The sequence below is a fragment of the Macaca thibetana genome, chromosome 12, assembly GCF_024542745.1.
Source record: "Macaca thibetana thibetana isolate TM-01 chromosome 12, ASM2454274v1, whole genome shotgun sequence".
NCBI lineage: Eukaryota > Metazoa > Chordata > Mammalia > Primates > Cercopithecidae > Macaca > Macaca thibetana.
The window spans coordinates 35,814,619-35,842,564 of record NC_065589.1 but is presented as its reverse complement, the minus strand read 5'-3'; the positions used below and the strand labels follow the sequence as shown (position 1 = coordinate 35,842,564).

The 27,946-nt window shown below is 37.9% G+C and overlaps 1 protein-coding gene across 2 annotated transcripts; it reads left to right on the top strand.

Moving 5' to 3' along the window:
* The first annotated feature begins 23 nt into the window (after nt 1-23).
* On the top strand, nt 24-27,946 carry FASTKD2 (FAST kinase domains 2). 2 transcript variants are annotated; one of them, XM_050752227.1, is made up of 12 exons: nt 24-112; nt 1,109-1,936; nt 4,538-4,641; nt 5,335-5,443; nt 6,039-6,162; nt 6,318-6,457; nt 8,357-8,529; nt 18,848-19,014; nt 20,049-20,270; nt 20,909-20,993; nt 22,653-22,767; nt 23,756-27,946. In XM_050752227.1, exons 2-12 carry the CDS (start codon nt 1,208-1,210, stop codon nt 23,870-23,872), a joined length of 2,085 nt encoding a protein of 694 aa, XP_050608184.1. In that variant the 5' UTR covers nt 24-112; nt 1,109-1,207; the 3' UTR covers nt 23,873-27,946. The 2 variants fall into 2 exon arrangements, with proteins under 2 accessions (XP_050608184.1, XP_050608183.1); XM_050752226.1 differs by lacking the exon at nt 24-112 and adding an exon at nt 123-220.

Below are 27,946 nucleotides of genomic sequence, written 5' to 3'. Positions count from 1 at the left end.
AACGTATGCTTTTTGACCTTTGAGGGAATCCGTAAGATCTCGTGAGACGCGCACCTTCTCGGGGACGCTGTCATGGCCGCTCCTGTACGTAGCCACGGGGTTGTACTCTAAGGTGAGTGGAGGACGAGCATGGGCTGAGCGGCTGCTTGTATCACATCCTAGACTTTTTACTTCGCGGAGAAAGATCTCAGGAGTTGTCCCGAAATTAAGTTTAAAGGAGGTGGGTTAATGCTGGGCGGCCCAGCTGCGGAAGGAAAGGCTCTTGAAGTTGGTTCTGGGGTCTGGTGAGGCTGGCTGGTTGTACAAGATCTTGGTCCTGAGCGCAGGCCACATGCAGACATCGCTTTCGTTTTCTGCTTATTCACTGAGCCGTTCTACCTGCCCAAGTCCCTATCCTTGATAATCTGGGTTCGGCCGTTGCTAAATCGTCATGTTGAAAATGATCTAAAGGCCGGTCGCGGTGACTCACGCCTGTAATCCCAGCACTTTGGGAGGCCGAGGCGGGTGGATCACCTGAGGTCAGGAGTTCAGGACCAGCCTGACCAACATGGTGAAACTCCGTCTCTACAAAAAATACAAAAATTAGCCGGACGTGGTGGCACACGCCTGTAATCCCAGCTTACTTGGGAGGCTGAGACAGGAGAATTGCTTGAACCTGGGAGGTGCAGGTTGCAGTGAGCCAAGATGGCGCCACTGCACTCCAGCCTGGGCAACAGAGCAAGACTCTGTCTCAAAAAAAAAAAAGAAAAGAAAGAAAAAGAAAAAAGAAAATGATCTATCAATGTTGATACCGTAATTTTCACTGAGGACATTTCCATAACAATGCCACAAAAATCTCTCCTATAGAGAAAGCTTTATGGAACGCTTTTACACCAGAAAAATCTCATTAATACAATGACTACTTCCAAAGTGAGCTGGCTTCTTTGAAACTGGACACATTGTGGTAGATTGGAGGGAGCCCATTTTGATAAAAATACTTTTACCGTTTTATGTAAATCTTTAATGGCCCCATAGGTTCCCCATTTTCTCTTCTGTTAAATGCATTTCATATCTTTAAGTAAAAGTTTTGTTTTAATTTTTATTCTTTTAATTACTTCTTCCCCTACAGGAAAAACCACAGCACGTGTTCTTTTTCACTAGTAGAAGCGACATTGGTTTCATATTGACAACATTAAAGCCGTTTGGAAGTGTTTCAGTGGAGAGCAAAATGAATAACAAAGCAGGCTCCTTTTTATGGAACCTTAGACAATTCAGTACATTAGTTCCAACAAGCAGAACTATGAGGCTATATCCTTTGGGACTTTGCAAAACAAAAATAGTTCATTCAAACTGGAACATTTTAAATAACTTTCATAACAGAATGCGATCAACTGATATCTTTAGATATCTCTTTCAGGATGCATTCATTTTAAAATCAGATGTTGGCTTTCAAACAAGGGGCATAAGCACTGTAACCGCCCTTAGAATTGACAGACTGCTTTATGCTAAAAGACTGTTTTTTGACTCAAAGCATTCTCTTGTCTCTGTTGATAAATTTAATGGTGAATTGAAGAAAGTAAACCTTCATCATGAAGTCTCCAGTGAAGATGTTCTTACCAAGGAAACAAAACCAAACCGTATCAGCAGTAGAAAACTGTCTGAGGAATGTAATTCGCTGAGTGATGTGTTAGATGCATTTACAAAAGCGCCTACCTTTCCTAGTAGCAACTATTTCACAGCAATGTGGACAATTGCCAAAAGACTGACTGATGACCAGAAGCGCTTTGAAAAACGACTGATGTTTAGCCACCCTGCATTTAATCAGCTCTGTGAACATATGATGAGAGAAGCCAAGATCATACAGTATAAGTACCTACTGTTCAGTCTTTACTCCATAGTGAAGCTTGGAATCCCTCAGAACACTCTTTTGGTACAGACTTTGCTGAGGGTGACCCAGGTAAAATAAAAAGGAGATTTCATGCATTTACTTGGTTTAGAATATTTTGAAAGAATGAAGGGAAATAGATATGTAGCCTTCTTAAAAGAGACTATTGAATGGTAGTTTCCTTTATATTTATTTCTGCACATATATTATATGATTTAGAGGCCTTAAGTTAGCTAGTTATTTTCTTCCTTTTGCTATGGAAATTTATGAAAGCCTTCCCCATTTACCATCCCCAGGGTTGAGTAGTGGTGAAGAAACTAAAATGAGGAGAGATGCAAGATATACAAAGAAAGCCTGGGTAGTTGAAGAAGGAGAGAAGGGAAGGGGAAAGAAGAGAATTTAGTCCATGGTAGAATTGGGATTCAGGCCCAGTAGATGATGCCCAGACTGATGAGCAGAATGATAGTGAAGACGATGGTGTTTCAAGTAGAGAGGATTGCATGCCCTACGATTCCCAGAGGAAAAGTTTGGCGAATTTGAAGAGCTGAAAGTAGTTTGGTGTAGCTGAAGCACAGAATGATGGAGTTGTATGTTTGTGGGGGTGGGAACAAGTTTTGTACATGGTGATCAAAGGCGAGGAGTGAGGGGCAAGCGGCTTGGGGCAGAACAAGAGGCTAGAAAAATAGGAACCAAATCATAAAGAGCCTCTTACGGCTAGCTAAGGAGTATGCATTCATCCTGTAGGCAATGGGAGTCCGTTGAAGAATTTTAAGCAATGGGTTGACGTGCTCAAATTTGTATTTTAGATCACTGAGTGAGTGGAAAATGGATTGGAAGAAGGTTGAAATTGGATGGAGGGAGCCATTTTTAGTCTGAAGCAGGAATGCCAGTGTCCTGTTTAATGTCACTGAAATGGTGCCAAATGTAAGGAAGGAAGGATTAGCTTGTTAATCATTTATGTTTTAAGAGTACACTGCTGACTTATAAAGTCAATGTTAATGAAGTAATTTTTTAGCCAGGTGTAGTGGCTCATGCCTGTAATCCCAGCACTTTGGGAGGCCAAGGCAGGAGGATCTCTTGAGCCCAGGAGTCTGAGACCAACCTGGGCAACATAGGGAGACTCCATCTCTACAAAAAATATAAAAATTAGCTGGGTGTGATGTACTCACCTGTGGTCCCAGCTACTTTGGAGGCTGAGGTGGGAGTATCGCTTGAGCCTGGGAGGTTGAAGTTGCCATGAGCCATGATTGGGTGACAGAACCAGACCCTGTCTGAAAATAATAATAATAATTTTTTAAAAGACAGGAATTTCTTGGGGATAATCTGGCATATATCCTATCTTGCTATAGAATTCAAGAATTGGGTTCATAGCTATGGGAAAGTTTTTAACTTTTTACATTACTGTGATTTCCATATGTCCTCAAGGACTAACTAATTTTTATTTAGTATGTATGTGTGTGTATTTGTTTAGACCACAGAATATCCCTGTTTATTTGTAGGCTGTATATTAGTTCCTATGTAGTTATTTAAAAGTGACTATAATAAATCACCTTACCTGGTCAGTGATACTCTTACTAGATTTTGGACAGATATTCGCATCGGGATGACATCTTTGTTGGTGAGGTATGAGTAGCAGGTTTTTGTAGTCAAAACATCTGTATGGATGATGGGGTCTCACTGACCTGTTGGAATAATGTAAAGACATTTTAGAGGTGAAAGGACAGTGTGCCATCAGTGAATTTGCCCTTCAAACACATAGACAAGTGGTCTTTTCTTTCATAGTAGATATTGATGGAATGCTGTAAAATTGTTAAGGAAACCCTTTCATAGGAAAGAAACCTTTTTTTTTCTTCTAACGATAACCATTTCTTATTACCTGGTTCTGACTTAAGACTTTGTGATTTGTTGGTTATGTAATGTTAGCAAAAGAACATCTCTCTCTTCAGGCTAAGTTTCCTCAGATGTGATCTTTTGTGAGGTGTATAGACTAGTTGTGATTAAACTGTACAGTACTACTAGTTAAGCTGTGTTGTTACTATTCACTTTCCAAATTATGCCCACTATTATTTCTGGAATCAAACTTAGTACCCTAAGTAAAGAGACCTGAAAGAAGAATCCGTGGGGTATAAGCTTCCCTTGAGACTCGGATAGCGGTGGTAGAATGTGGCAGGAGATATGAATTAGAAGATTCACAACTAAAGTTTCAGCTTGATACCCAGGAAAGGATCTAGGGAAATTGTAAGAGCACAACCATTTAAGGATCTTTAGAGACGAGCTAGTTACCTGCTGTACCTCAGTAGTTCTTATATTCCTGCACTTTAACTGTTTTTGCCTTTGTGATGACCTTGAGTTACAAGAAGAGGTAACAATAATGTTTAATAAAAGTTGTTTCAGAAGTAGTGGAATATAATAAATATCAAATGTGTTTTCAGTGATAATGGTGAAGGTAAAAAAGTGTTGATGCATAAAAGGATGTGTATCAGTTAGCTGGAAAATTCAGTAAGTATGACTTTTTATTTCCCAAAGATGCTGTTTATTGTGGACTGACTGTAAGAATTGTTGGTTTGATACTCAATCCTTTTATTCAGTACATCAGTTCAGGGTTTTTGCTTGGGTGAGATAGTTTACTATGGGCTCATCACCTGTAGTGTTTTTGAAATTATATTTCAATAGGAACGTATCAATGAGTATGATGAGATATGCCTTTCAGTTTTATCAAGTGTTTTGGAGGTAATGGAGCCATGCAAGAATGTTCATGTTCTACAAATGGGATTCAGGTGAGAACTCTCTTATGCTTTCGGCATGTGGTTTTCTTTGTTCCTCTTATATCTGGAATAAAAAGTTGAGATGAAAACTAAACTGCTTTCTTGATGGGAGAAGTTGGGAAGGCTTTGTTGGTAGTTACAGTCTTTCATGCCTTATTAAGCTTAAAATCCTGACTCTGGATGACATAAGGCTGGAAATACTTCTTTTAGGGTCCATAATAACAAAGATGTGAGTAACATTGAAATCTAAATTAATTTATTTTAAAACATACTACTGATGTGGGGTAGGAGAGAATTGATATGTATATTTAATTCAGATAGTAGTTATTCAGGGACTATGTGAGGGTTGACACTGGCCCAGCTTGAAAAGGAATTTATAAAATTGATTCAAATGATCTAATGTCATAGATTAGTGAGAGTAACACTTAATTCCCTTTTATATTGACTATGCTTAGGATATATTACTATAATCTCCTGACATAATTTGTTCATTAGTAAAGAGAGCACAACAATGTGAGAGAAAATAGCACTATTAATAGATTGGTTCTCGATCTTTAACTACTTACACTCTCTCGGGCAGGTAGATCATTTCTCTGGGCTTCATAATCCTTGCCTGTAAGAAGGGGCTGGACCAAATAAAATTTTAAGATTTTTCTTCTGCTTTGAAGATTCTGTGATTTTAATATTTACTGTGTTTGATAACAGAATACTAGTTGATCAGCAAGTTTGGAAAATAGAAGATGTCTTCACATTACAATTTGTGATGAAGTGCATTGGTAAAGATGCACCGATTGCTCTTAAGAGGAAACTGGAGGTAAACACGTGGATTTTCTCTAGTGGATGAGATTTGAAAAAATTATTTCTTATAACCTTTTATCACCGCCTGAAGTCAATTTTCTAGGGGGGCATTGCTGGGCTTTTAGGTTTAGCTTCGCTAAAGTGAATGAATAGAAGTACCCTTATATTTATTTATCTGTATATATACATGTATATTTATTTATCTATTTGTCTGGGTCATATTACCCAAACTTCATCCTTTTTATTTAAAAATAAAAGTTTAGGCCAGACATGGTGGCTCACACCTGTAATCCCAGCACTTTGGGATATCAAGGGCAGGGAGATCTGTTGATCCCAGGAGTTTGAGACCAGCCTGGGTAACTGAGCAAGACCCTGTCTCTGCAAAAAAAAAAAAAAAAAAAAAAAAAAAAAAAAATCGAAGAATTAGCCAGGCATGGCGGTGCATGCCTATAGTCCCAGCTACATGGGAGGCTGAGGCAGGAGGATCACTTGAGCCTGGGAGGTTGAGGCTCCAACCTGGGTGACAGCACAAGACCCTGTCTCAATAAAAGTAAAAGTTTAATTTATTTTGCCACACATAGTAAATTAAATTAAAGTTTGTTTTTCTTTAGATGAAAGCCTTGAGGGAATTAGACAGATTTTCTCTTTTGAATAGCCAGCGCATGTTTGAGGTACTAGCTGCCATGAATCACCGATCTCTTATACTCCTGAATGAATGCAGTAAGGTGGTCCTAGGTAAGGGGAATTTTTCTTTCATCATTTGTAACACCTGAGCTGCTGTTTTAGACTATTTTTGTTTTAAAAACTTTGCTTTTATATGGAAAAAAGAATAAAGCATGTTGTATTCAAAACAATCTGGTAATTTTTGTTTATTTAACTCATTCTTCAAGATAATATCCATGGGTGTCCTTCAAAAATAATAATCAACATATTGCAGTCCTGCAAAGACCTCCAATACTATAATTTAGATCTCTTCAATGGACTCGCAGATTATGTGGCTGCAACTTTCGACGTCTGGAAGTTGAAAAAAGTGAGTACATTAACAATTTAGAATCAGCCTCACAAACTTTTAAAACACATACTAATTCATTTAGCATTTTAAGTATTTCTCTTTCACCTTTATAGTAGTTAAGATACCAAAATATTCCAATGCTCTATTGACTTTTGAAAACTTTGCTCCTTATTCTTGTCTGGGGGCTACTTGCTAATATGAATAGTCCCCAACTTAGGATGGCTTGACTTAATATTTTTTGACTTTTTGATATTGCAAAAGCAATACGCATTCAGTAGAAACCATACTTTGAATTTTGAATTTTGATGTTTTCCTGGGTTAGTGATATGTTGTGTTATACTCTCTTTTCATGCTGGGCAGTGGCAGCAAGTCGCAGCTCCCAATCAGCTGCACAATCGTGAGGATAAACAAGGCATGTTGTATTCAATAAATTACATGAGATACTCAACACTTTTATTATAATATAGGCTTTTTGTTAACTCATTTTGCCCAACTATAGGTGAATGTAAGTGTTCTAAGCATGTTTAAGGTAGGCTAGGCTAAGCTATGATGTTCAGTAAATTGGATGTATTAAATGCATTTTGACTTAAAATATTTTCAGTTTATGGTGAGTTTATTGGGATATACCCCACCATAAGTCAAGGACCATCTGTATACTATTCTATCTTTTGGTCATCTTTCTATTTGAAACAAAAATTTGCTCTTCTATTTGGTTTTAAAGGGTTATATGGGCCAGGCGCGGTGGCTCACGCCTGTAATCCCAGCATTTTGGGAGGCCGAGGCGGGTGGATCACTTGAGATCAGGAGTTCGAGACCAGCCTGGCCAACATGGCGAAACCCCATCTCTACTAAAAATACAAAAATTAGCTGGGCATGGTGGCGTGTCCCTGTCATCCCAGCTACTAGGGGGGCTGAGGCAGGAGGACCACTTGAACCTGAGGAGGTTGCAGTGAGCTGAGATCGCGCCACTGCACTCCAGCCTGGGCAACAAAGATCAAAACTCCATCTCAGAAAAAAAAGAAAAAAGAAAAAAGGGTTGTATGGTACTTTTGTTAGATATTTAGCATCATTTCCATGTTTATACTTTGTTCTTGTTAGATTTTGAATAATAAAGATGGGTGATGTGACAGGCTTATGGTTTTTGAAGAATAAAATGTCACTACTTAATGATCACATCCATTGTTTTATCCAGAGTAAAAGCCTTTAAAATCAGGAGCTCTGTTAAGAATATAAACATTTAATGAAGCAGCTAGTAAAAACTTCTTTTTCAATGAAATAGGTGATAACTGTTAGATCTCTAGGTTCAGTTTATTTTGGAGAGTAAGTTAAATACTGAGTTTACTGTGGAAATTGGTTATGGAAAGAGAAGTAATCCTAAGTAAGAAAGATTGAGAAGGAAATTGGAGGTGAACTTCAAAGTTTATTTTAATCATAATGTTTCAGTTCCATTTTCACTTATAGATTTTAATGTTAAATATAGAAATTTTGGGGTTATGTCATACATGTTAGAATCTAGGAAGTATTTAAGTTTGGAAATGCGAGGAGTTCAAGATTGAGTTGGTCATTTTGAAAACCTTCAGAAAAGGCATATTTAAAAGTAATTTTCAGATCTGTTGTATGAAAAGCATGTAGGAAAAGATTTATTTTTAAATCAGATGGAAATATAGAAATCATTGTATGCCCAGCTTCTCAGCTTATAAAAAGATTGCTTATTAACTTGGTACCCAATTCAAGAATTAATAGAACAGATTTTGTGAGGGAAAGATAATTGTTCCTTTTCAGGGAAATATTCTGTTTCAGGATATATTCTGTTGATCAGGACAGTTGAATTGCTGCTTAGATTTTTTGAGATCTAAAAAATTACTATTAGCGTACTGTAATTATTAAAGAGTTTTCCCTCAATTTTCTCTTTTTAAGGTTCTTTTTATCCTCATTTTATTTGAAAACCTTGGCTTTCGACATGTTGGTTTAATGGACCTGTTTATGAAGAGAATAGTAGAAGATCCTGAATCCCTAAACATGAAAAACATTCTATCTATTCTTCATACTTATTCTTCTCTCAATCATGTCTACAAATGCCAGAACAAAGAGTATGTACTTGGTTTTTTTTTTACCTTTTTTATTGCCTTATAACTTATAGAAAAGGTTATAAATCATAAGCTTAATGAATTATTACAAGTGAACACACCCCTAGTCATCATCCATGCCAATAAATAAAACATAGTGTTCCTTACTCATTTATGAAGTTAAACACAATTTTATTTTATATTTGCTGTCCTTTGTCTTGTTTGTTTCTTTGTTCTTTATAATATATGAGTTAATTCATCATGGGAGTTTTCATTTCAAACCCTCCCAGCTTATCCTCTCAGCTCCTGAGTTCATAGTTCAGTTTAATTTTATTAAAACATTGAAAAATCTGTCTTTTAAAATTTTTGATTTTTTTATTATGGTAAGAACATTTAGTAAATTTTAAAGTGTACAGTACGATATTGCTGACTTTATTATTAACAGTATAGATAATGATATTGTACAGTGGATCTCTAGAACGTAATCATCTTGCATAGCTGAAACTTTATGCCTGTTAAATAGCAACTCCCCTATTTCCCCCTTTCCTCACCCTTGACAACCAACATTATAATCTCTGTTTCTATGACTGACCTTTTAAGATACTTTATATAAGCAGAGTCATGTGGTATTTGTCCTTCTATGACTAGCCTATTTCAGTTAGCATAATGCCCATCAAGTTGATCCATGTTGTAGCATATGGCAGGATTTCCTTCTAAGGCTGAATAATATTCCATTATATGTATATATCACATTTTCTTTATCCATTCATCTGTTGATGGACGTTTAGGTTGTTTCCCTATCTTGGCTATTGCAAACAATGCTGCAGTTAACATGGGAGTGCAGATGTCTCTTTGAGAGTCTTATTTCAATTCTTATGAATTGAAATATATCCACAAGTGAAATCCCTGGATCATACAGGGATTCTGCTTTTACCAAGGGTTCTACTTTTACCAAATGCTTTTTTTTTTTTTTTTTAGCATCAGTTGAAATGATCATATGGTTTTTATCCTTTATTCTGTTGATATGATGTATCATATTGATTGATTTGCATATGTTGAACCATCCTTGCATCCCAGGGATAAATCCCACTTGGTCATAATGAATAATCTTTCTAATGTATTATTGAATTTGGTTTGCTAGTATTTTTTTCAGGATTTTTGCATCAATCTTCATCAAAGATATTGCGCTGTAGTTTTTTGTTTGTTTGTTTGTTTATGTGTTTTTGTCTGATTTTGGTATCAGGGTAATACTGGACTTGTAGAATGAGTTTGGAAGTATTCCCTCCTTCCCTGCTTTTTGGAATAGTTTGAGTAGGATTGGTGTTAGTTCTTCCTTAAATGTTTGGTAGAATTCAGCAGTGACGCAGTTGGGTCCTGGGCTTTTCTTTACTAGGTGGTAGTTCTACTTTTACATTTTTCAAGGAACCTTCATATTGTTTTCCATGCACCATTTTGTATTCCTATCAACATTGTGCAAGGGTTCCAATTTTTACACATTTTCTCCAACACTTGTTATGTTTTGTTTTGTTTTGTTTTGTTTTTTTGATAATGGCCATCCTAACAGGTGTAAAGTGATATCTCATTGTGGTTTTGATTTGCATTTCCCTGATGATTGGTGATGTTGACCATGTTTTCACATACCTATTGGCCATTTGTATGTCCTTTTTGGAGAAATATTTAAGTCCTTTACCTATTTTTAAATCATATTATTATTTTTGCTATTGAGTTACAGTATGTTATAATATATAAACATACTATAAATATATATGAAATATATATATTATGGGATGCAGAAAAAGCGGTACTAATAAGAAAACTTATAGCATTAAGTTTTATATAAACGTATAGCAGTAAGCATAAATATATGAGTTACAGGAGTTCCTTATATATTTTGGATAATAACTCCTTATCATATGTATGGTTTGCAAATATTTTCTCCCATTCTGTAGGTTGCTTTTTCACTTTGTTAACTGTTTCCTTTGCTGTGCAGCTTTTTAGTTTGATATAGTTCTCCTTGTCTGTTTCTGCTTTTGTTGCTTGCACTTTTGGTATCATATCCAAAAAAATCATTGCCTAACTAAACCAATGCCATGAGGCTTCTCCTACACATTTTCTTCTAGGAATTTTATAGTTTTAGGTCTTATGTTTAAATCTTTAATCCATTTTGAGTTGATTTTTGTGTATGTTACAAAATAAGGTTCCAATTTTCATTCTTTTCCATGTGGATATCCAGTTTTCCCAACACCTTTTGTTGAAGAGCATATTCTTTTACTATGTGTAGTCTTGGCAGCTTTGTCTTTTTTATGCTGGTGCCATACTGTTTTAATTACTGTAGCTTTGTAATATATTTTGAAATCAGAACATGTGATACTTCTAGCTCTGTTCTTTTTCAAAATTGCTTTGGCAGTTCAGATCCCTTTGTGGTCCTATATGAATTTTAAGATTTTTTTTTCTATTTCTGTAAAAAAATGCCATTGGAATTTTGATAGAGATTGCACTGAATCTGTAGACTGCCTGGGTTAATATGGACATTTTAACAGTATTAAGTCTTTCAATCCATGAGCGCAGACTGTCCTTCCATTTATTTGTGTCTTTAATTTTTTTCATCCATTTTTTTGTAGTTTTCAGTATACAAGTCTTTCACCTCCTTGATTAAGTTTATTCCTGCCGGGCACGGTGGCTCAAGCCTTTAATCCCAGCACTTTGGGAGGCCGAGACGGGTGGATCACGAGGTCAGGAGATCGAGACCATCCTGGCTAACACGGTGAAACCCCGTCTCTACTAAAAAATACAAAAAACTAGCCGGGCAATGTGGCGGGCGCCTGTAGTCCCAGCTACTCGGGAGGCTGAGGCAGGAGAATGACGTGAACCCGGGAGGCAGAGCTTGCAGTGAGCGGAGATCCGGCCACTGCACTCCAGCCTGGGGGACAGAGCGAGACTCTGTCTCAAGAAAAAAAAAAAAAAAAAAAAAAAAAGTTTATTCCTAAGATTTTATGCTTTTTGATACTATTATAAACAAGATTGTTTTCCCAATTTCCTTTTTGAATAGTTTAAGTGTATAGGAACGCAGCAGATATTTTTACTGCTTCCTTTCTGATTTGGTTGTTTTTTCTTTCTTTTTCTTTTGTTTGCACAATTACTCTGGCTAAGATTTTCAGTACCTTGTTGAATAGAAGTGATGAGAGTAGGCATCCTTGTCTTGTTCCTGGTCTTAGAAGAAAATATTTGTTTTTCATCATCCAATATGATGTTAGCTATGGTTATTCATATATGATCTTACTTATGGTGAGGCACATTTCATCTATAACTAATTTGTTGAGAGCCCTTAACATGAAATGTTGTTGAATTTCATCAAATGGCTTTTCTGCATCTAATTAGATGGTCATATGATTTTTCTCCTTTATTCTGTTAATGTGGTGTATCTCATTAATTGACTTGCGTATACTGAACCATCTTTGCCTCCCAGGGATAAATCCCTTTTATTCGTGGTGAATGATCCTTCTAGTCCTAATATTTTGTTGAGGATTTTTACATCTGTGTTCATCAGGGATATTGACCTGTAGCTTTCTTGTGTCATAATGCATGTGTCTGGCTTTGGTATCAGGGTAATGCTGGCCTCATAAAATGAGTTCTCTGTCTTCAGGTGTTTGGAAAAATTTAAGCACATTAGAAGTATTGTTAATTCTTCTCACAATATTTGGTAGAATTCAGCAATGAAACCATCTAGTCCTGGCCTTTTTCATTGTTGGGAAGTTTTTGATTACTGATTAAATTTCCTTATTTATTATTGGTTTGTTTAGATTTTCTATTTCTTTATAATTCAGTCTTGGTAGGTTGTATTTTTCTAGGAATTTATTCATTTCTTCTTGATTATCCAATTTGTTGGCATAAAGTTGTTCATAATAGTCTCTTATGAGCCTTTTTTATTTCTGTGGCATTGGTTTTTACTTCTAGTTAAAATGTTTTGTTCGTCTCTTATTTATTTGAGTCTTCTTTCTTTTTTTGTCAGTCTAGCTAAAGGTTTGTCAATTTTGTTCATCTTTCATAAAACCAAGTCTTCATTTTATTGATTTTTTCTACTTTTTATTGTCTATTTTATTTATTTCTGTTCTAATCTTCATTATTTCCTTCCTTCTGCTAACTATGGGCCTAGTTAATTTGTCTTATTTCAGTTCTTTGAGGTGTAAATTTAGGGGTTTTTTTGGATACCTTTCTTTTTTCTAAGATAGGTGTTTATTGCTATAAGTTTTCTTGTTAGTACTGCTTTTTCTGCATCCCATCATTTTGGGTATGTTATGTTTTCAATTTTATTTGTCTTGAAATATTTTCTAATTTCCCATTTGATTTCTTCTTTAACGTTGGTTGTTCAAGAGTGTATTGTTTAATTTCCACATATTTGTGAATTTTCTAGTTTTCCCTCTGTTGATTTCTAATTGTATTTCTTTGTGATCTGAAAGGATACTTGGTCTGATTTCAGTTTTCCTAAATTTGTTATGACTTGTTTTGTGACCTAACATATAGTGTCTGTCCTTGATAATGATCTGTGTGCACTTGAGGAAAATGTGTGTTCTGGTGCTGTTGGCTGGAATGTTCTGTATGTGTCTGTTACAGCCATTTCATCTGTAGCAGGGGTCCCCAGCCCCCAGGCCATGGACTGGTACCAGTCTGTGGCCTGTTAGGAACTTGGCTACACAGCAGGAGGTGAGTGGCGGGTGAGCATTACTGCCTGAGTTCTGTCACATCAGCCATGGCATTAGATTCTCATAGGAGCATGAACCCTATTGTGAACTGCATATGTGAAGGCTCTAGGTTGCGTGCTCCTTATGAGAATCTAATGCCTTATGAAACACCCCCAGCATCCCCAGTCTGTGGAAAAATTGTCTTCCATAAAACCAGTGCCAAAAAGGTTGGGACCACTGATCTATAGTGTTCTTCCTTTGTTTTCTTTGATTTCGGTCTGGATGGTCTATAAATTATTGAAAGTGGGGTTATTGAAGTTTCCTACTATTATTGTATCATCTATTTTTCCCTTCAGATCTGTTTTTCTGATGAATTGGCCCTTTTATCATTATATAATGACCTTGTTTGTCCTTGTGACAATTTTTAACTTAAAGTGTATTTTGTCTGATATAAGTATGGCTACCTTTGCTGTCTTTTGGTTACCATTTGCATGGAATATCTTTATCCATTTCTTCACTATCAAATTATGTGTATGTCCTTGAATCTAAAGTGAGTATCTTGTAGACAAGTTACAGTTTGGTCTTTTTTTTTAATCCATTCAGCCATTTTGTGTCTTTTAACTGGGGAATGTATTAGTCTATTCTCACATTGCTGTACTACCTAAGACTGTGTAATTTATAAAGAAAAGGGGTTTAATTGACCAACAGTTCCACATAACTGGGGAGGCCTCAGGATACTTATAATTATGGCGGAAGGCAAAGGGGAAGCAGTCACCTTCACAAGGTGACAGGAGAGCAAGAGAAAGGGCAAGGAAGTGCCACACTTTAAGCCATCAGCTCTTGTGAGAACTCCCTCACTATTACGAGAACAGCATGGGGAAACTGCCCCCATGATCCAGTCACCTCCCACCAGGTCTCTCCCTCAATATGTGGGGATTAAAATTTGAGATGAGATTTGGGTGCAGGAAGTTGTCCACCCCTTTTCCTTTGTTCTTAACTGCCCTCAGTCATCTGAACCCTGCTGGTTTTGTTAGTATTCCATGTGAGTTGAGATAGAAATCAGCCCCTAGGGCAGCACACCGAAAAAGCCAAATGTTGGTTGCACACTCTGTTCTCTTCCTCCAAGGGAGAAGTCCTAGGCCAAGGTGATTTCTCTGGTGCTGAGCTGTGCTGGCTTTGGAGAGGGGCTAACCTGGGTAAAATGTCCTTCTAACCTGTTGCAGTGCAACTCTTCTTGGTTTTGTTCTTGTCTGGAGTATGACAATCTCTTAATTGGTTTCTGGACTTTTCATAAGGTATTTTTGTCTATGTGTCCCTGTTAAATCAATGATTCTGAGAAGCTGTGAGAGCTGGACCTTCTTGTAGTTCAGTTTTGACCTTAACTATCCATTTGGTCTCAAGCTGCTGCTTTCTATTCTTTTCATTTTAACCATAGCCATGCATTTCTATTATTAAATACAGTAATTCCTCAAACGTGCCAGCTTCTTTCATACCTCTGCTTTCTACCCAGAACATCTTTTCTTACCCTTTGGATCACTCACGGTTCATTAAAAATCAGAAAAGCATATAAAATATCATTTGTTAAAAGAGTGATTAAAAGCATGGACTCTAGAGCTAGGTTTGAGTCTTGCCTAGGTTTGAGTTTCGTCATTGCCATTTGTTAGCTGCTTGGCTTTTGGCAAATTACTTATCTGTGCCTCAGTTTGTTCACTTATTAAAATGGAGATGAGCTGTGTCTAATCTCACTGGGTTGTTACTAGGATTAAATGAGTTCATCTGTGTCAAGTTCTTATGACAATGCCCAGCACATAGTAATTTTTAGATTTGAAAAAAATTAGAGTGTAGGTCACAGAGGCATTGGGGGAACAAACTAGGGCAGTTTTGAAGGTCTCAGTGGCAAGATGCACAGGCCATCTGTTTGTCATCAAATGACTTGACTCCAGCTGCTTGCTTTCCTTTTAGTTTTCCCTCCAGATTTAGATTTCTAAAAGAGAACATCTGATTGACTGAGTTTGGGTCAAATGCCCATCCCTTAAGGGCAGTTAATCAATGAAGTGGTGTCAGGCCAACTAAAAAGCAGCTTCCCACTGTACTGTCCATTGAATGGACAGACTCAGCTCATACTGCATTTTCTGTGTCTTCCCTAATTGTTCCCATCAGGGTCCCTGTGCTTGTCATGTCTTACCCAATCTCTGGTGGAGACTTGACTACAACTTTGTTGTCAAGGCTCCACCAGAGATTGGGTAAGACATGACAAGTGTCACATCATTTGTTGTGGCAGTAAATCTCTCTGCTCCTCAGTTTAGGTAAGCTCTCCAGAGTCAGACCCAGCTGCCTGTTTTTCTGAACTTAGTACAGGACCTGCCAAAGAGTAGACATTTAATAAAGGTTGAAAAATATCCCCCAAATTCAACCTCCCTATACTCCCCTGGCTTGATTTTCTTCTGAGGCTGGCTCCCGTTGATGCCTTGCTCTTTCTAGACAATAATATCAAGCTAAGTGGTAATTAAAACTCCAGAAACAGGCCCAGAGGGATTAAGAGAGTAAGTACTGGGCAGGTAAGAGTTTTTCACGTGACTCTAGGCAATCCAAGAGATAACTTGTTCCAACAAAATTGTTATGTTGGAAATAGGTGGGGGGATAACAAAAGTAACAAAGGCTGAGACATTTAATAAAATGGCAGTAGTAAAATCAGTACAGGAGGAGAATCATGAATTTGTCTTTTTGTCTGTCTATTCTGCTTTCATTTAACCTAGTGGTTCTCAAACACGGATGATTTTGCCTCCCAGGGGATATTTGGCAATGTATGGAGACGGTTTTTAGTTGTCACAACAGGAGGGAGGTATGTGCTACTGGCCTCTGGTGGATAGAGGCCAGGGGTGTCACTAACATCCTACTATGTGCAAGATAACCCCTCACAATAAGGAATTATCCAGCCCCAGATGTCAGTAGTGCTGAGATTGAGAAACCCTTACCTAATTCTAAGCCTCACACCTCAACATTTCTTCAAAGGAAAAGTAGGGGCAATATGGCAGATACAGCAAGATTAATTAGTCACCATTTCCTGAATGCTCATGAATGTACAGTTGCCTGGATTTGGTATTTTGAGGGCTATAAAAAAAGAAGTTTGTATTCCCTGTTCTTCCTAGACCACTGATCAAAACAACTCTCTTGTATATCCAGAGGAAGGCAGTACACGGTGGGCACCAAGTAAGTGCTTTATGGAGGAAGGAGAAAGGAAGATGGCAACTTAGGCTGGAGTGGCAAAGGTTTTGGAAGCAGAATAACTCAAAGTATTTGGGAAGAGAATTGACTAGAAGAGATGGATTAGATAGGAGAGTGGTAGGAAATCTGGCTTAGCTTATTGTATATCCACATGCTATACATTAATCCTTATTTCATTTTTGATGGCCCATGGGGGAGAGGGTGTTTTAAATCCAGAGTATCTTGCTGGGCTTGGAACCCAAGGAAGAACTATTTAACATTTAAGCTCTGTTGTTTTGGTCCTTTGGTTTCTTCTTTTCTTAATCTGTATTTACCACCTTATGGATAATCCCACATTTGCATCTGTGGTCATTAGTGTGCTCCTGAACTCCAGACCTGAGTCTCTGTGGGTTGCATATGGTCACTGCACATCCCAAAAGTGTCTCAAGTTCAGTAATTCTGGAAGTCAGCTCATTTTTCTGGACTCATCCTTTTCCAATGACAAGTTCCTCCTCCTGTCTTCCTCATCTAAGTTTATTTGTTTGTTTAGTCAGCATTTGCCAACCACCTGGACACTTAGAAGAAAGATGAATAAGACAGTCCTTCTTGCCAGAGGATTCTGTGTAATGGGTAAGGTAGATATGTAAATTGGCAATTAAATATAGCATGAAAATTCGAGTGATCTAGCATATTAGTCTGTTTTCATGCAGCTGATAAAGACATACCCAAGACTGGGCAATGTACAAAAGAGAGAGGTTTAATGGACTCACAGTTCCACATGGCTGGGGAGGTCCCACAATCATGGCAGAAGGTAAAAGGCACTTCTCACAGGGCAGCAGACAAGAGAGAGCCAAGCAAAAGGGGTTTCCCCTTATAAAACTATCAGATCTCGTGAGACTTACTACCACAAGAAGAGTATGGGGGAACCACCCCCATGATTCAGCTGTCTCCCACTGGGTCCCTCACAATGCAAGGGAATTATGGGAGCTGCAATTCAAGATGAGATTTGGGTAGGGACACAGCCAAACCATATCATCTAGGATATTTGGAAATAGAGGAGGGATATGTCAGGATGCCAGCCTGGTGAAGAGGAGGGTCAGGGCATATCAGGCAGTGTTGCCTGGAGGAGATGGTATCTGAATTGATCTTAAAAGATGGAGAGATGGGGGTTTACCATGGAAAGATAAGCAGGAATGAATATTCCAAGTGAAAGGCCCTCTATACGCGAGGCCTGGAGGAAGGAAACAGCAGAGCACATGCAGGGAACAGCACGCAGCATGAGGTACAGGGTGAGGAGTGGGGCAAGAGAAGACCAGAGAGGGGATCACTACCCAGGCTCCCAACTTCCTTGTCCACACCATCCCCTGCCCCCACCTCCCACTGCATGTTCCAAAAGCAATCAGTTACCAATTTCAGAAGTGCTGCCTTGCTGTTGTGTGTATGATCTGTTATATTCCTCCCATTTCATCGTAATTCCTGCAGTTTTCCTGGCCTTATCACAGCCCTTCATCCTCCCCAACCCTTCTACCCCTACCCATGGACCTCTCAGTTGATTTCAGTCTCAATGTTAACAAGAGCTTGCGTCCAGGCATATTTGCCCGGCTGTTAAGAATCACTCCTCTGTACCTCCATCTCACCAGTTGCTCACTATCAGGCAAGTAGCATGCGCTTTCAGGGCTCTGCTGAGGTCTTCTTCCCTTATTCCATCTTTTCCACCTATTCAACTTCTTCTCCCAAAAGCTTCTGTTTATTTTCTTTGCGAGATCACAGTACTTTACGTGTATTTCTTTTCTTACATAACTATATGTATCATATGCCCTGAGAGTCAGATTGGCATATGTTGAAAGGGTAGCTACCATTTATTAGTGGTGTCACTCTGGCCCAGCGATTGCACCTGATTTTGATCTTTTCTGTCTTCATTTGTGCTTAATCACATTGTTATACTTTGTAACATTAATTAGCTCTGGGTGGTAGGATTAAGCTTGTAGTTCTTTTAACCCATAGTATTGACAGCTAGATAGTTTTAGTTGGTTATAAAACTGTAGTGGTGGTTCAGGCATTATAGAAAACCTAGCATAATTATGAAAAGGTTCTGGAGCCTGACACCTTGTGTTCTAATACTGCCTTTGCTACTTCCTTGTCTGTGTATTCTTAGACAAGTTACTCAACCTCTAAGCCTGTGTACCCATTTTTTTAAATGAGGAGAATGATAGTAATACCCATAGAGTTTTTTAGTGTGAGTTAAGTGAGTTAAAGTCTATAAAATGTTTCTCGTGCAAGACGTATAGCAATAGCCAATATTTATTGAATGCATATACTTATTATGAGATAACCAACTGTCCAGAACGATGTATGGATACTTACTTGCAAGCCTGATCTTCTTATCTCTTTTTTCTGGAATCCTTAAAGATATTGGCCTTCTGTAAATGTTGGGAAACTGACTTTTCTTTGTTCCTCAGACAGTTCCTGGAAGTTATGGCTAGTGCTCTGACTGGTTATCTTCACTCTGTTTCTTCTGAAAACTTATTGGATGCAGTGTATTCATTTTGCTTGATGAATTACTTTCCCCTGGCTTCTTTTAATCAGCTTCTGCAAAAAGACGTCATCAGTGAGCTGCTGACATCAGGTAGGATGTTACTGCAGAATTGTGACCAAAATAAGACACTACCACTAGCTACCATATGACTCTGAGTGGGGTCTTAGTTGGAGCAGCGTTAGTTGAAATTTGCAGAACAGGTGTTACTGGGAAAGGGCTGACAATGGTGAAGTCAAAGGATAGTGCTTCAAAGCAACAAACCTACAGACCCTTCTTTAATGACAAGTCCTACATGTAGAAAAAAATAGTAAGAAATGCATCATTATTCCTTGTATTTATACTCTATCAATCTATACAAAGGCTAACTGTTCAGGTTGTTCTTTGTGCTTTGATCAGAGCTGTTTGTAATTCCTAATCCTTTCTTACCACATTTGAAGCCAACCTAAGTCAACTTTTGCAGCTGCAAACACTTAGTCACTCCTGGCCTGTGATGAGGTAACACCTGTTAGATCAAGAAACCAAACAGCCACCAAATTGATTAGTTCATTTACTCTTGGAACCAAATTCACTGTTGACTTTTAGTCTTTAATATTAAATAAGGCAAAACAATATCCAGGTAGATGTACAAAATTTGAGGATGTGTCTGAGAATAGAGTAGTTCAGAATTTTAAAAAAAAAATGTTATAAAATTCCAAAGTTGAGTTATGAAGAGTCAGTCAATACCACGTGCTGATTTTTCAGGCAGTGTAATAATGGAGAAACAGCCTTGAACCCCAAAAACCTGGATTCTAGTTCCAACTTTGCCTTAACTAATCACGAGGCTTTTTAACATTCCTGGGCATTTCCTTATCTATAAATTGAGGAGTTTAGACTAAATGACCCCTAAAGATATTTGAGGCCTTAAAACATTATGAAGTGCAGGGCTTTGACTTAGACCCTGTGGAAACCGGGGAGACACAGAAAGGGTCCTTGTGATAAGAAAGAGATCATTAGAAATACAAGGGCATTTTTTTATATATATATATATTTATTATTTTATATCTATTACTAAATATATATTAATATAGTTTTAAAATGTTGCATTTATTTCTTCTTAATGATATACTCTCTTTTTTATCTTTTAGATGACATGAAGAAGAATGTTCACAAGCTGCATATTTTGGATACTTGTCTAAAACTTGATGATACTGTTTGTCTCAAGGACATAGCCTTGTCACTCCCACAGCTTCCGCGGGAGCTGCCACCGTCACATCCAAATGCCAAGGTGGCAGAGGTGCTGAGCAGCCTTCTGGGAGGTGAAGGATACTTCTCAAAAGATGTGCACTTGCCACACAGTTATCATATTGGTATGGGACATTATATGATTTCCTTTCATTTTATTGTATTTATTTTCCCTTTTTTTTCAGATAAAAAAAATAAGTATTTGTGGCAGCAGTTTAGTGTAGTGCAGCATTGCCTGTGGAACTGGCCTGATTGTTGCCTCATAAAATTCTTATGACCAGTAAATGAAATTCTACACATTTTTATGTGTCTAAAATCCCGAGACTAGTATCTGACACATGGTTAGCTCTCAATATATTTTAGCTACTGCTATTATCATTATTGGTAGTACTATTAAACATTTTGAAACAGAAAATCCCTTGGGGCTGGTCGCGGTGGCACACGCGGTAGCATGTGGAGAGGCTGAGGCAGGCGGATCACTGGAGCTCAGGAGTTCGAGACCAGCCTGACCAACATGGTAAAATCCTGTCTCTACCAAAAAAATACAAAAATTAGATGGGCATGATAGCATGTCCCTGTAGTCCCAGCTACTCAAGAGGCTGGGGTGGAAGAATTGCTTGAACCTGGGAAGTTGCTGCAGTGAGCTGAGATCATACTACTGCACTCCAGCCTGGATGGCAGAGTGAGACCGCATCTCAAAAAAAAAAAAAGAAAGTCACTTGGAGCAATGTTTGAAAAATTAATATCAATTCTTTCCTTTCAGATTTTGAAATCAGAATGGACACTAACAGGAATCAAGTGCTTCCATTTTCTGATGTGGATACAGCTTCTGCTACAGATATTCAAAGGTTGCTTACATATATTTCATTTGCTGGGTTTTCCGAATTTAAATCCTAATTATAAAAGACTTGACATTAAATAGCGGTAGTAAAGCTAAGACTTGATGTTTGTATGGAGCCTGCAGCACACCAAGAGACTTCTCATCCATCAGTGTATTCCTTAGAAAGTGTCAATGTGGACATTATGGTTGAATACAGTGGACTTCAGTGGGACCATTTAATGAGACAGACTTTTTAAAATTAAGTTTTGAAGCTACAGTTCAATAAAACAATACTAATATAATTGAAACTATCAATGCACTGTAAACTTTGGACAAGATAATATAATAGTGATCATAAAGAATAAAGACTTGAGGCTTCTACAGAAATACCCAATCAATATTTTGCTCTACCACCAAGACTTTTCCAGAGGTAGAGAAACTGTAGTTTTTCAATTAAACTGTATTTCTATGGGTCAGAGCACATTGAAGCTAATCCTAAGTTGTTTCCTTGGCTCACACATTACAAATAGAGTGTCTCTGGGGAGAAATCGGATGCTATGCCATGAGAGAACATCCTGCCTCTTCAGTAGATGCGTAAGATCATGCCATCATTGCACACACCCGTGGGCCAGTTACCCTTTATGTAAAGGCTCTGCTACATGGATCCTGGCCCCAAGGGACTTAGATCTCCTGTTACTCCACTGGACACACACACACATAAGTACGATAGAAACATACAGAAAAAAATCTGTAGGGATCCAAACTCTTATCTGCCCATCCCTCTTCATTCACACACAGTTCTGTGACTCACCTCTTTCTGAATGCATCTAGCTTATTTCTTGGCCATCTTTTCAACTGCTGTCTTTCCTATCAATGCTCCCCATCTCCCCTCAGAAGAGGCTTTCTCTCTGACCTCATTCCAAGATCACTTTTCTTTTTCAGGTACTGCACTATTCTGGCATAATCACATAACAGTTGTTCTCAGCGTAAAGTCATGAGAAGTGAAGAATGTGAGCATTCCTTTAAAGACATAACATTTGTCATATAACAGCCAGAGTATAGGTGAAGGCAGTAAGGATATAAATGTCTTTTTTTTTTCTTTTTTTCTCCCAGTGAACTTAGTATTTCCAAAGCGCCAGAAACAATGAAAAAACAAATTACACCTTCCACATTTTTGTTACATTTACAGATTTTATTTTTTTAACAGTCTTGCCTTTCTCTTGGTGTTTTCTTTCTTGTATTTAAACTCCTAATTCTGTTTTTTACATGCTGCTTTCTCTGAGAGATAATATATGCAAGAAGAGCATTTACTATTTGGTATTATTTACACCATTACTACTACTGGTAGAATAAATAATTATACTGAGATCAGAAATCAGCACTGCATAGAAAACCCTTAAAATTGGTGCTTTCATATCTGAAAATTTTCCGCTTCAAAAATGTAGCCATCCTTAAAGGGAACTGAGAGGTAACTGTGTACAATGTGGTATATTTTCGGTTTATAAAGTAGCCTTGTATAGTGGAATATCTGCAGAGGCCAAGTAAGAGAAGTGAAGGACTAAGACAGGAATATCGAGGATTGCGGTCAGTGGAGAGCTCAACTTGGAAATCTCCAAAGAACAGGAATGCAGCAAGACTAAATGGTAATATCGATAATTGTTCTTGTTTTGTTTATTTTTGTTTTCAGAGTAGCTGTGCTATGTGTTTCTAGATCTGCTTATTGTTTGGGTTCAAGCCATCCCAGAGGATTCCTTGCTATGAAAATGCGGCATTTGAATGCAATGGGTTTTCATGTGATCTTGGTAAGAAAAAAATGCAAATGAAATATTCTTTAATTACTGATGTACATTCTAACAGCTGCCAGGAATCCTGTGGTTGAGACTGGTTACTAGGATTAGAGGAATTGTCAGCATTATTGGAATAAGTGCTTTAGTTACTGTTTCTTTGAAAAAGAACATTGCTAGTACACAATTTGGGTTCTGCTCAGCTGATTACTGGCATTATTAGAGCTTTTACAAATGTTGTTTTGGTCAGCTTTAATCCTTTTCTGCTAAGAGGAAGAATGCAAATAATATATTTTCATATTTAAGACACACAAAACCATATTTAATTTCAGGTTATCTTGAATAAGGGAAGGAAAGATGTTAAACCTTTGTTTTCATGGCCTGTGTGAAGCTGTTACAGGATGTTTGTTGCCAGAAAAGGCTGGATGGTTCTAAGAGGATGGGTCTTTCTCTTCCCTCTTACGCTTCAATTTTATTTTGTACACCACAACTTCTCTTGAACAGCCTCTTCAGATGTTTCTAGGTAGCAGGAACCTTACAAATACATTTATATATATGTTGCTGTTGGAATCTATCTAAATGCCACTCATTTGGTCCTGCGCATAATGTAAGATGTAAACATTCCAAATCTATTATTATACTTCAGTATCTAGAAATGGATTACGTGTGGACTATTGAGATTAAGATGACTCCTTTCTCTTAGTGGGCTACTATTTAAGACTTTGTTTTTTATATTGCTGATTATGTATATTCTAAGGAAGATTTTCTCAAGAAAGCAATTTTTGCACCATTTAGAGGACCTTTAAAATTTGTATAATTTTCACAGTTAAAGCTTTCTTAAACCTTAACATGTAGTCTTATGCCTTTAAAATATGAGTAGTTGTAAGGTCACATTTACTTTCAAAAAGCTATTTTCCTCATGTTATTTACTATGTTTGGATCTCTAAACTAGCTCTAATATGAGCATCATCTCACAAACTGATTGTTTTCCTCTTTCTTTGGTAAGGTCAATAACTGGGAGATGGACAAACTAGAGATGGAAGATGCAATCACATTTTTGAAGACTAAAATCTATTCAGTAGAAGCTCTTCCTGTTGCTGCTGTAAATTTGCAAAGCACATAATCAAGTGAAAATCAACCTTTCATATTAGGAGACATGCATTTGTAAAAATAATAAAGACGACAATTCAGTTGTCAGTGGTATTAACCTCTCTGCTAAGACAAAAAAACTTACCTCAGTTCACTATTAAAATTAATTTTAAGAATGGAAGAAATGTTGTTACTGCCATTTTAAAATATGCTGAGAAAATTCCAGAAGGGTTATTTTTCCAACCACACTTATTCCCTCTAGTGCCCAGATATTTGAGAAATTTGTGAGCTGTACATTTCACCTTTTCATCTTTGATCTATTAAAAACTGGTTTCTTAGTTGTGAGGGGTCACAGGCAGGTTGATTTGAGTAGTCCTTGTGTTTGGAATCTGAATATTGATACTCCTGCTCTCAGCTATTCCTAAGACTTGGGGTTATGCCTTTAAATCATTTTCAAGCATTGGCCAAATAATAATTGGACTAGGTTCTGAAGTTGTCGAGTGTGTAAGAATTAGTGAGGTAGCCTGTTGAAAATGAATGAGGATGGTATTTGTATTTGTAATAAGCACCGCAGGTAGAGATATTTCATGGGTTACAATAAGAGAAACACGGATGAGATAATGTGTAGATGGCAAGGAGTCTTGCTGTTGTTGGGTCCTTCCTTTCTCTTTCTTTTTTCCCCCTCACCCGTCCCACAATTTCATGAAGTCTTTTAAATTAAATACATAGCGGAATTGTGTTGTGAATCAGACCTGAGGACTCTTTTTTCAATTATGTGTGTTCATTCTTCGTTCAAATATTTGTCCAAATTCAACTACTTTGTTCAGTATGCCTGTCTACCTGGTATGTGTCTCGCTGGGGATATAGTGATGAGTAGGTGTGGTCTTTTGTGGAACTTACAGCGTGGTTTTGCAAGTTGGTGTTATTCTACCCCCAAGTACACAGACATGCAATTACTAGACATCTTAGTATTTGACAAGCACTGCTAAGTATTCATTTGTGTGCTGTCTTTTCATGATCTGAACCCTTTGAGGTGTAGCTACTATTATGATTCCCTCTGTGTCTTCATTTCCTCTTCTCTAAAATCAGGATAGGTCATTTGCCCAAGGCTACACAGAGTAGGGGAGGGCTAGAGTTTGAATGTGAGCTGACATGGGCTCGTAAGAAAATACAAAAACTGGGGCAGGCGCGGTGGCTCACGCCTGTAATCCCAGCACTTTGGGAGGCCAAGGTGGGCAGATCATGAGGTCAGGAGATCAAGACCATCCTGGCCAACATGGTGAAACTGCATCTCTACTAAAATACAAAAAATTAGCCAGGCGTGGTGGTACATGCCTGTAGTCCCAGCTACTTGGGAGGCTGAGGCAGGGGAATCGCTTGAACCCGGGAGGCAGAGATTGCAGTGAGCCAAGATGGCACCACTGCACTCCAGCCTGATGACAGAGCGAGACTTTGTCTCAAAAAAAAAAAAAAGAAAATGCAAAAACTATAAGAATATGACAACAGCTGCCAGGTTGTATCAGTTTATCCAGCTTGCATTTAGAAAAGGTTGAAAGGAAATGTAGTGATTATTTAATTGTTACTTCCCTCATTTTATGGATGAAGAAGATAAGGCTCAAAGAATTTTCCTTTCCTGAAGTCTCAACTATGCCATTGGTTTCCACATCATTTCATCCTTGCCTGCTCTTCAGCTTGTGTCCCGGGAGATCAGGCTTCTGGTTCCAGATTGGACAACCTCTGGTTTTGTACACTTGGCCAAGTGATTTAACCTCATAAGCTTCAGAACAAGATGCAAATATTCTGTTATTAAAGAAACTAAGGTTTTTTTCTTTAAATGTTGAGTGTGCATTAGTTTTGGGTGGCTAATTATGACTCCTCTTCAAAGGATTTGACAAATTTGCGAATATTTATGACCACTTTTTAGGGTAGTAATTTTCAGTTTGTTATAGTTAACCTGGCAGATAAAAAGGCATCCCTCTTTTACTAGCATTCTAGTGTTAGCATTCTTCATTGCTTTGTGGCAATGAAAGAGAAAGGGGCAAAGAGCTGATGAACATGAAAAAAGTTCTACTTGTAAAGACATCCATATTCAAACAGATGAGATGGTTTTGCCTTTCAAATTAGCAGTGGTTTTTTTTTCTTTTAAGAATTACAATGCTGACGAAGGTGTAATGAGGCAAGCACTTGCATAAGCTGTTGGTAGACTGTAAATTAATACCTTTCTGGAATGTACTTTGTGGAGTTTTCTTCTCCCATAATTTAAAAAATGGCTTTATTAAAGTATAATTGACATATAGTAAACTGCATATATTTAAAGTGTACAATTAGATCAGTTTTGACATACACACACACACACACACTCCTGTGAAACCACGATCAAGATAATGAATATATCTATCACCCCTAAAAGATTCCTCTGTCTTTGCTTTTTCCTCTGTCCTCTAAAAACCACTGATCTATGGCACACATAGAAAAAGTATTAGGAAAGATATTAAATACTAATTTTGTGTGAGATATCCAAATAATTTTTTTCAGAATCCTTAATGAGAAGCTTGATCTTGCTCTAAATATAAGATATAAAATTGTATTCTTGAAGTGGCTACATGCAATTCTTTTATTTTTTTAATTTTAATTTTTTGTTTTTTAAAGATGGGGTCCTGCTGTGTTACCCAGGCTGACTTCAAACTCCTGGGCTCAAGGGATCCTCCTGCCTCAGCTTCCCAAGTAGATAGGACTGACTATAGGTGCAAGCCACTGTGCCCAGCTCAATTCTTGATTGAGGTGTTTTATTCAGTTCTCTGAATTCTTAGTAGTTACCATTGAATAGAAACTTTCTTTACACAAAGGTGATGAAACAGTTTAGAACTTTTAAAAAACATTCAAAAATTGAAAATGTTATATATACATAACCTAACAACTCTTCTTGTCATTGACAAAATGTGATGGTATTTTTTTGTGATAATACAAGTGGACCTCAAGTACAATTGAAGTTTTCATATCGAGTATTTCCAAATAACAATGACATTCCAATTTATAGAATGTTACGCATTGTGACAGTTGTCACCCTGCAACTAGCTTGGACATCTCTAAGCAAATAGAAGTTTCTGTAGGATAGAGATTTGGGGCATCTACTTGGAACTGTACCTACGAGGAGCTGGCATTCCTCAAATCCCAACCGACTGCACTTTTCCATGAAATTACCCAGCAGTTATGATGGCCAGTGGCTCACTCAGCTGCGAGCCACTTAGGTAGCTGGCGAGGTGACCGGACACAGCCTTGTCTTCACACAGCACATCACAACAGGGCAGCAAAGGACAGATCTCTCTCATACTCTTTATTCATAGGGCCTGAGAGGTAGACCATCAAGACTCCAGCCTGTTTGGGCTACCTTCTAGGGAGACCTAGGTGTGGAGCTTGCTGGCCAGGAGGGCAGTAACTACCCAGAAGACAAGAGATGGCTATCTCTTTATGCACTTGTAACCCATTTTTGCACACAGGTGTGCTGTGACTCACTGGTGGATCCAAAAAAAAGCTGAAGCCTACATTTCCCAGAGTCCCTTTCAGCTTGAATTCCAAATGTGACTTAGCTTCCTCCATGCAGATGTACCTACTTGAAACTGGGAAGGCCAAATGAGATGGAGATGATGTTTCTGCCAACAAACAGCCACAGAGCATTTAATTTTTCTAGAATAGCAATAACAGAGACCCCAGGGTGTGGTGTGGCAGGACAAGGAGCGTCCATTTTGCTGGTGGAGATTGTGGCTAAAGTAATGTGGCTCTGGAGCCAGCAATGGGTGGCATGTTCATGACTTCCCAGCTTCCAGGCTATAAGCAGAGATAGCATCTCTTCTGGACAGCCAGTTCTGTGATTGTGTTCTGGGAGTCATTCCTGGAAGTCAGACTAAAGGCTGCTCCTTCAGCTCTTCCATTCATCTTGTAAGCAGGAGGCTTCTGTGCGTGGCCAGAAACTAACAGAAGCACATTGTGTCTAAACTAGGTTACAGTGGTTTCTGTTACCAGGAAGTAAATCCTGATTGATAAAGATACTACAATATGTGCACATATATATGTTATAGAATCAAAAAAAATTGGATACTTTGCTTTAAAA

What these genes read in the sequence shown, in the direction of transcription:
- FASTKD2 (XM_050752227.1), top strand. Translation starts at nt 1,208, where the DNA reads ATGAATAACAAAGCAGGCTCCTTTTTATGGAACCTTAGACAATTCAGT. An exon ending in TACAAATGCCAGAACAAAGA is followed by an intron (nt 8,530 to 18,847) that starts GTATGTACTTGG and finishes TTTGTTCCTCAG; the next exon opens with ACAGTTCCTGGAAGTTATGG. An exon ending in TGGGTTTTCATGTGATCTTG is followed by an intron (nt 22,768 to 23,755) that starts GTAAGAAAAAAA and finishes TTCTTTGGTAAG; the next exon opens with GTCAATAACTGGGAGATGGA.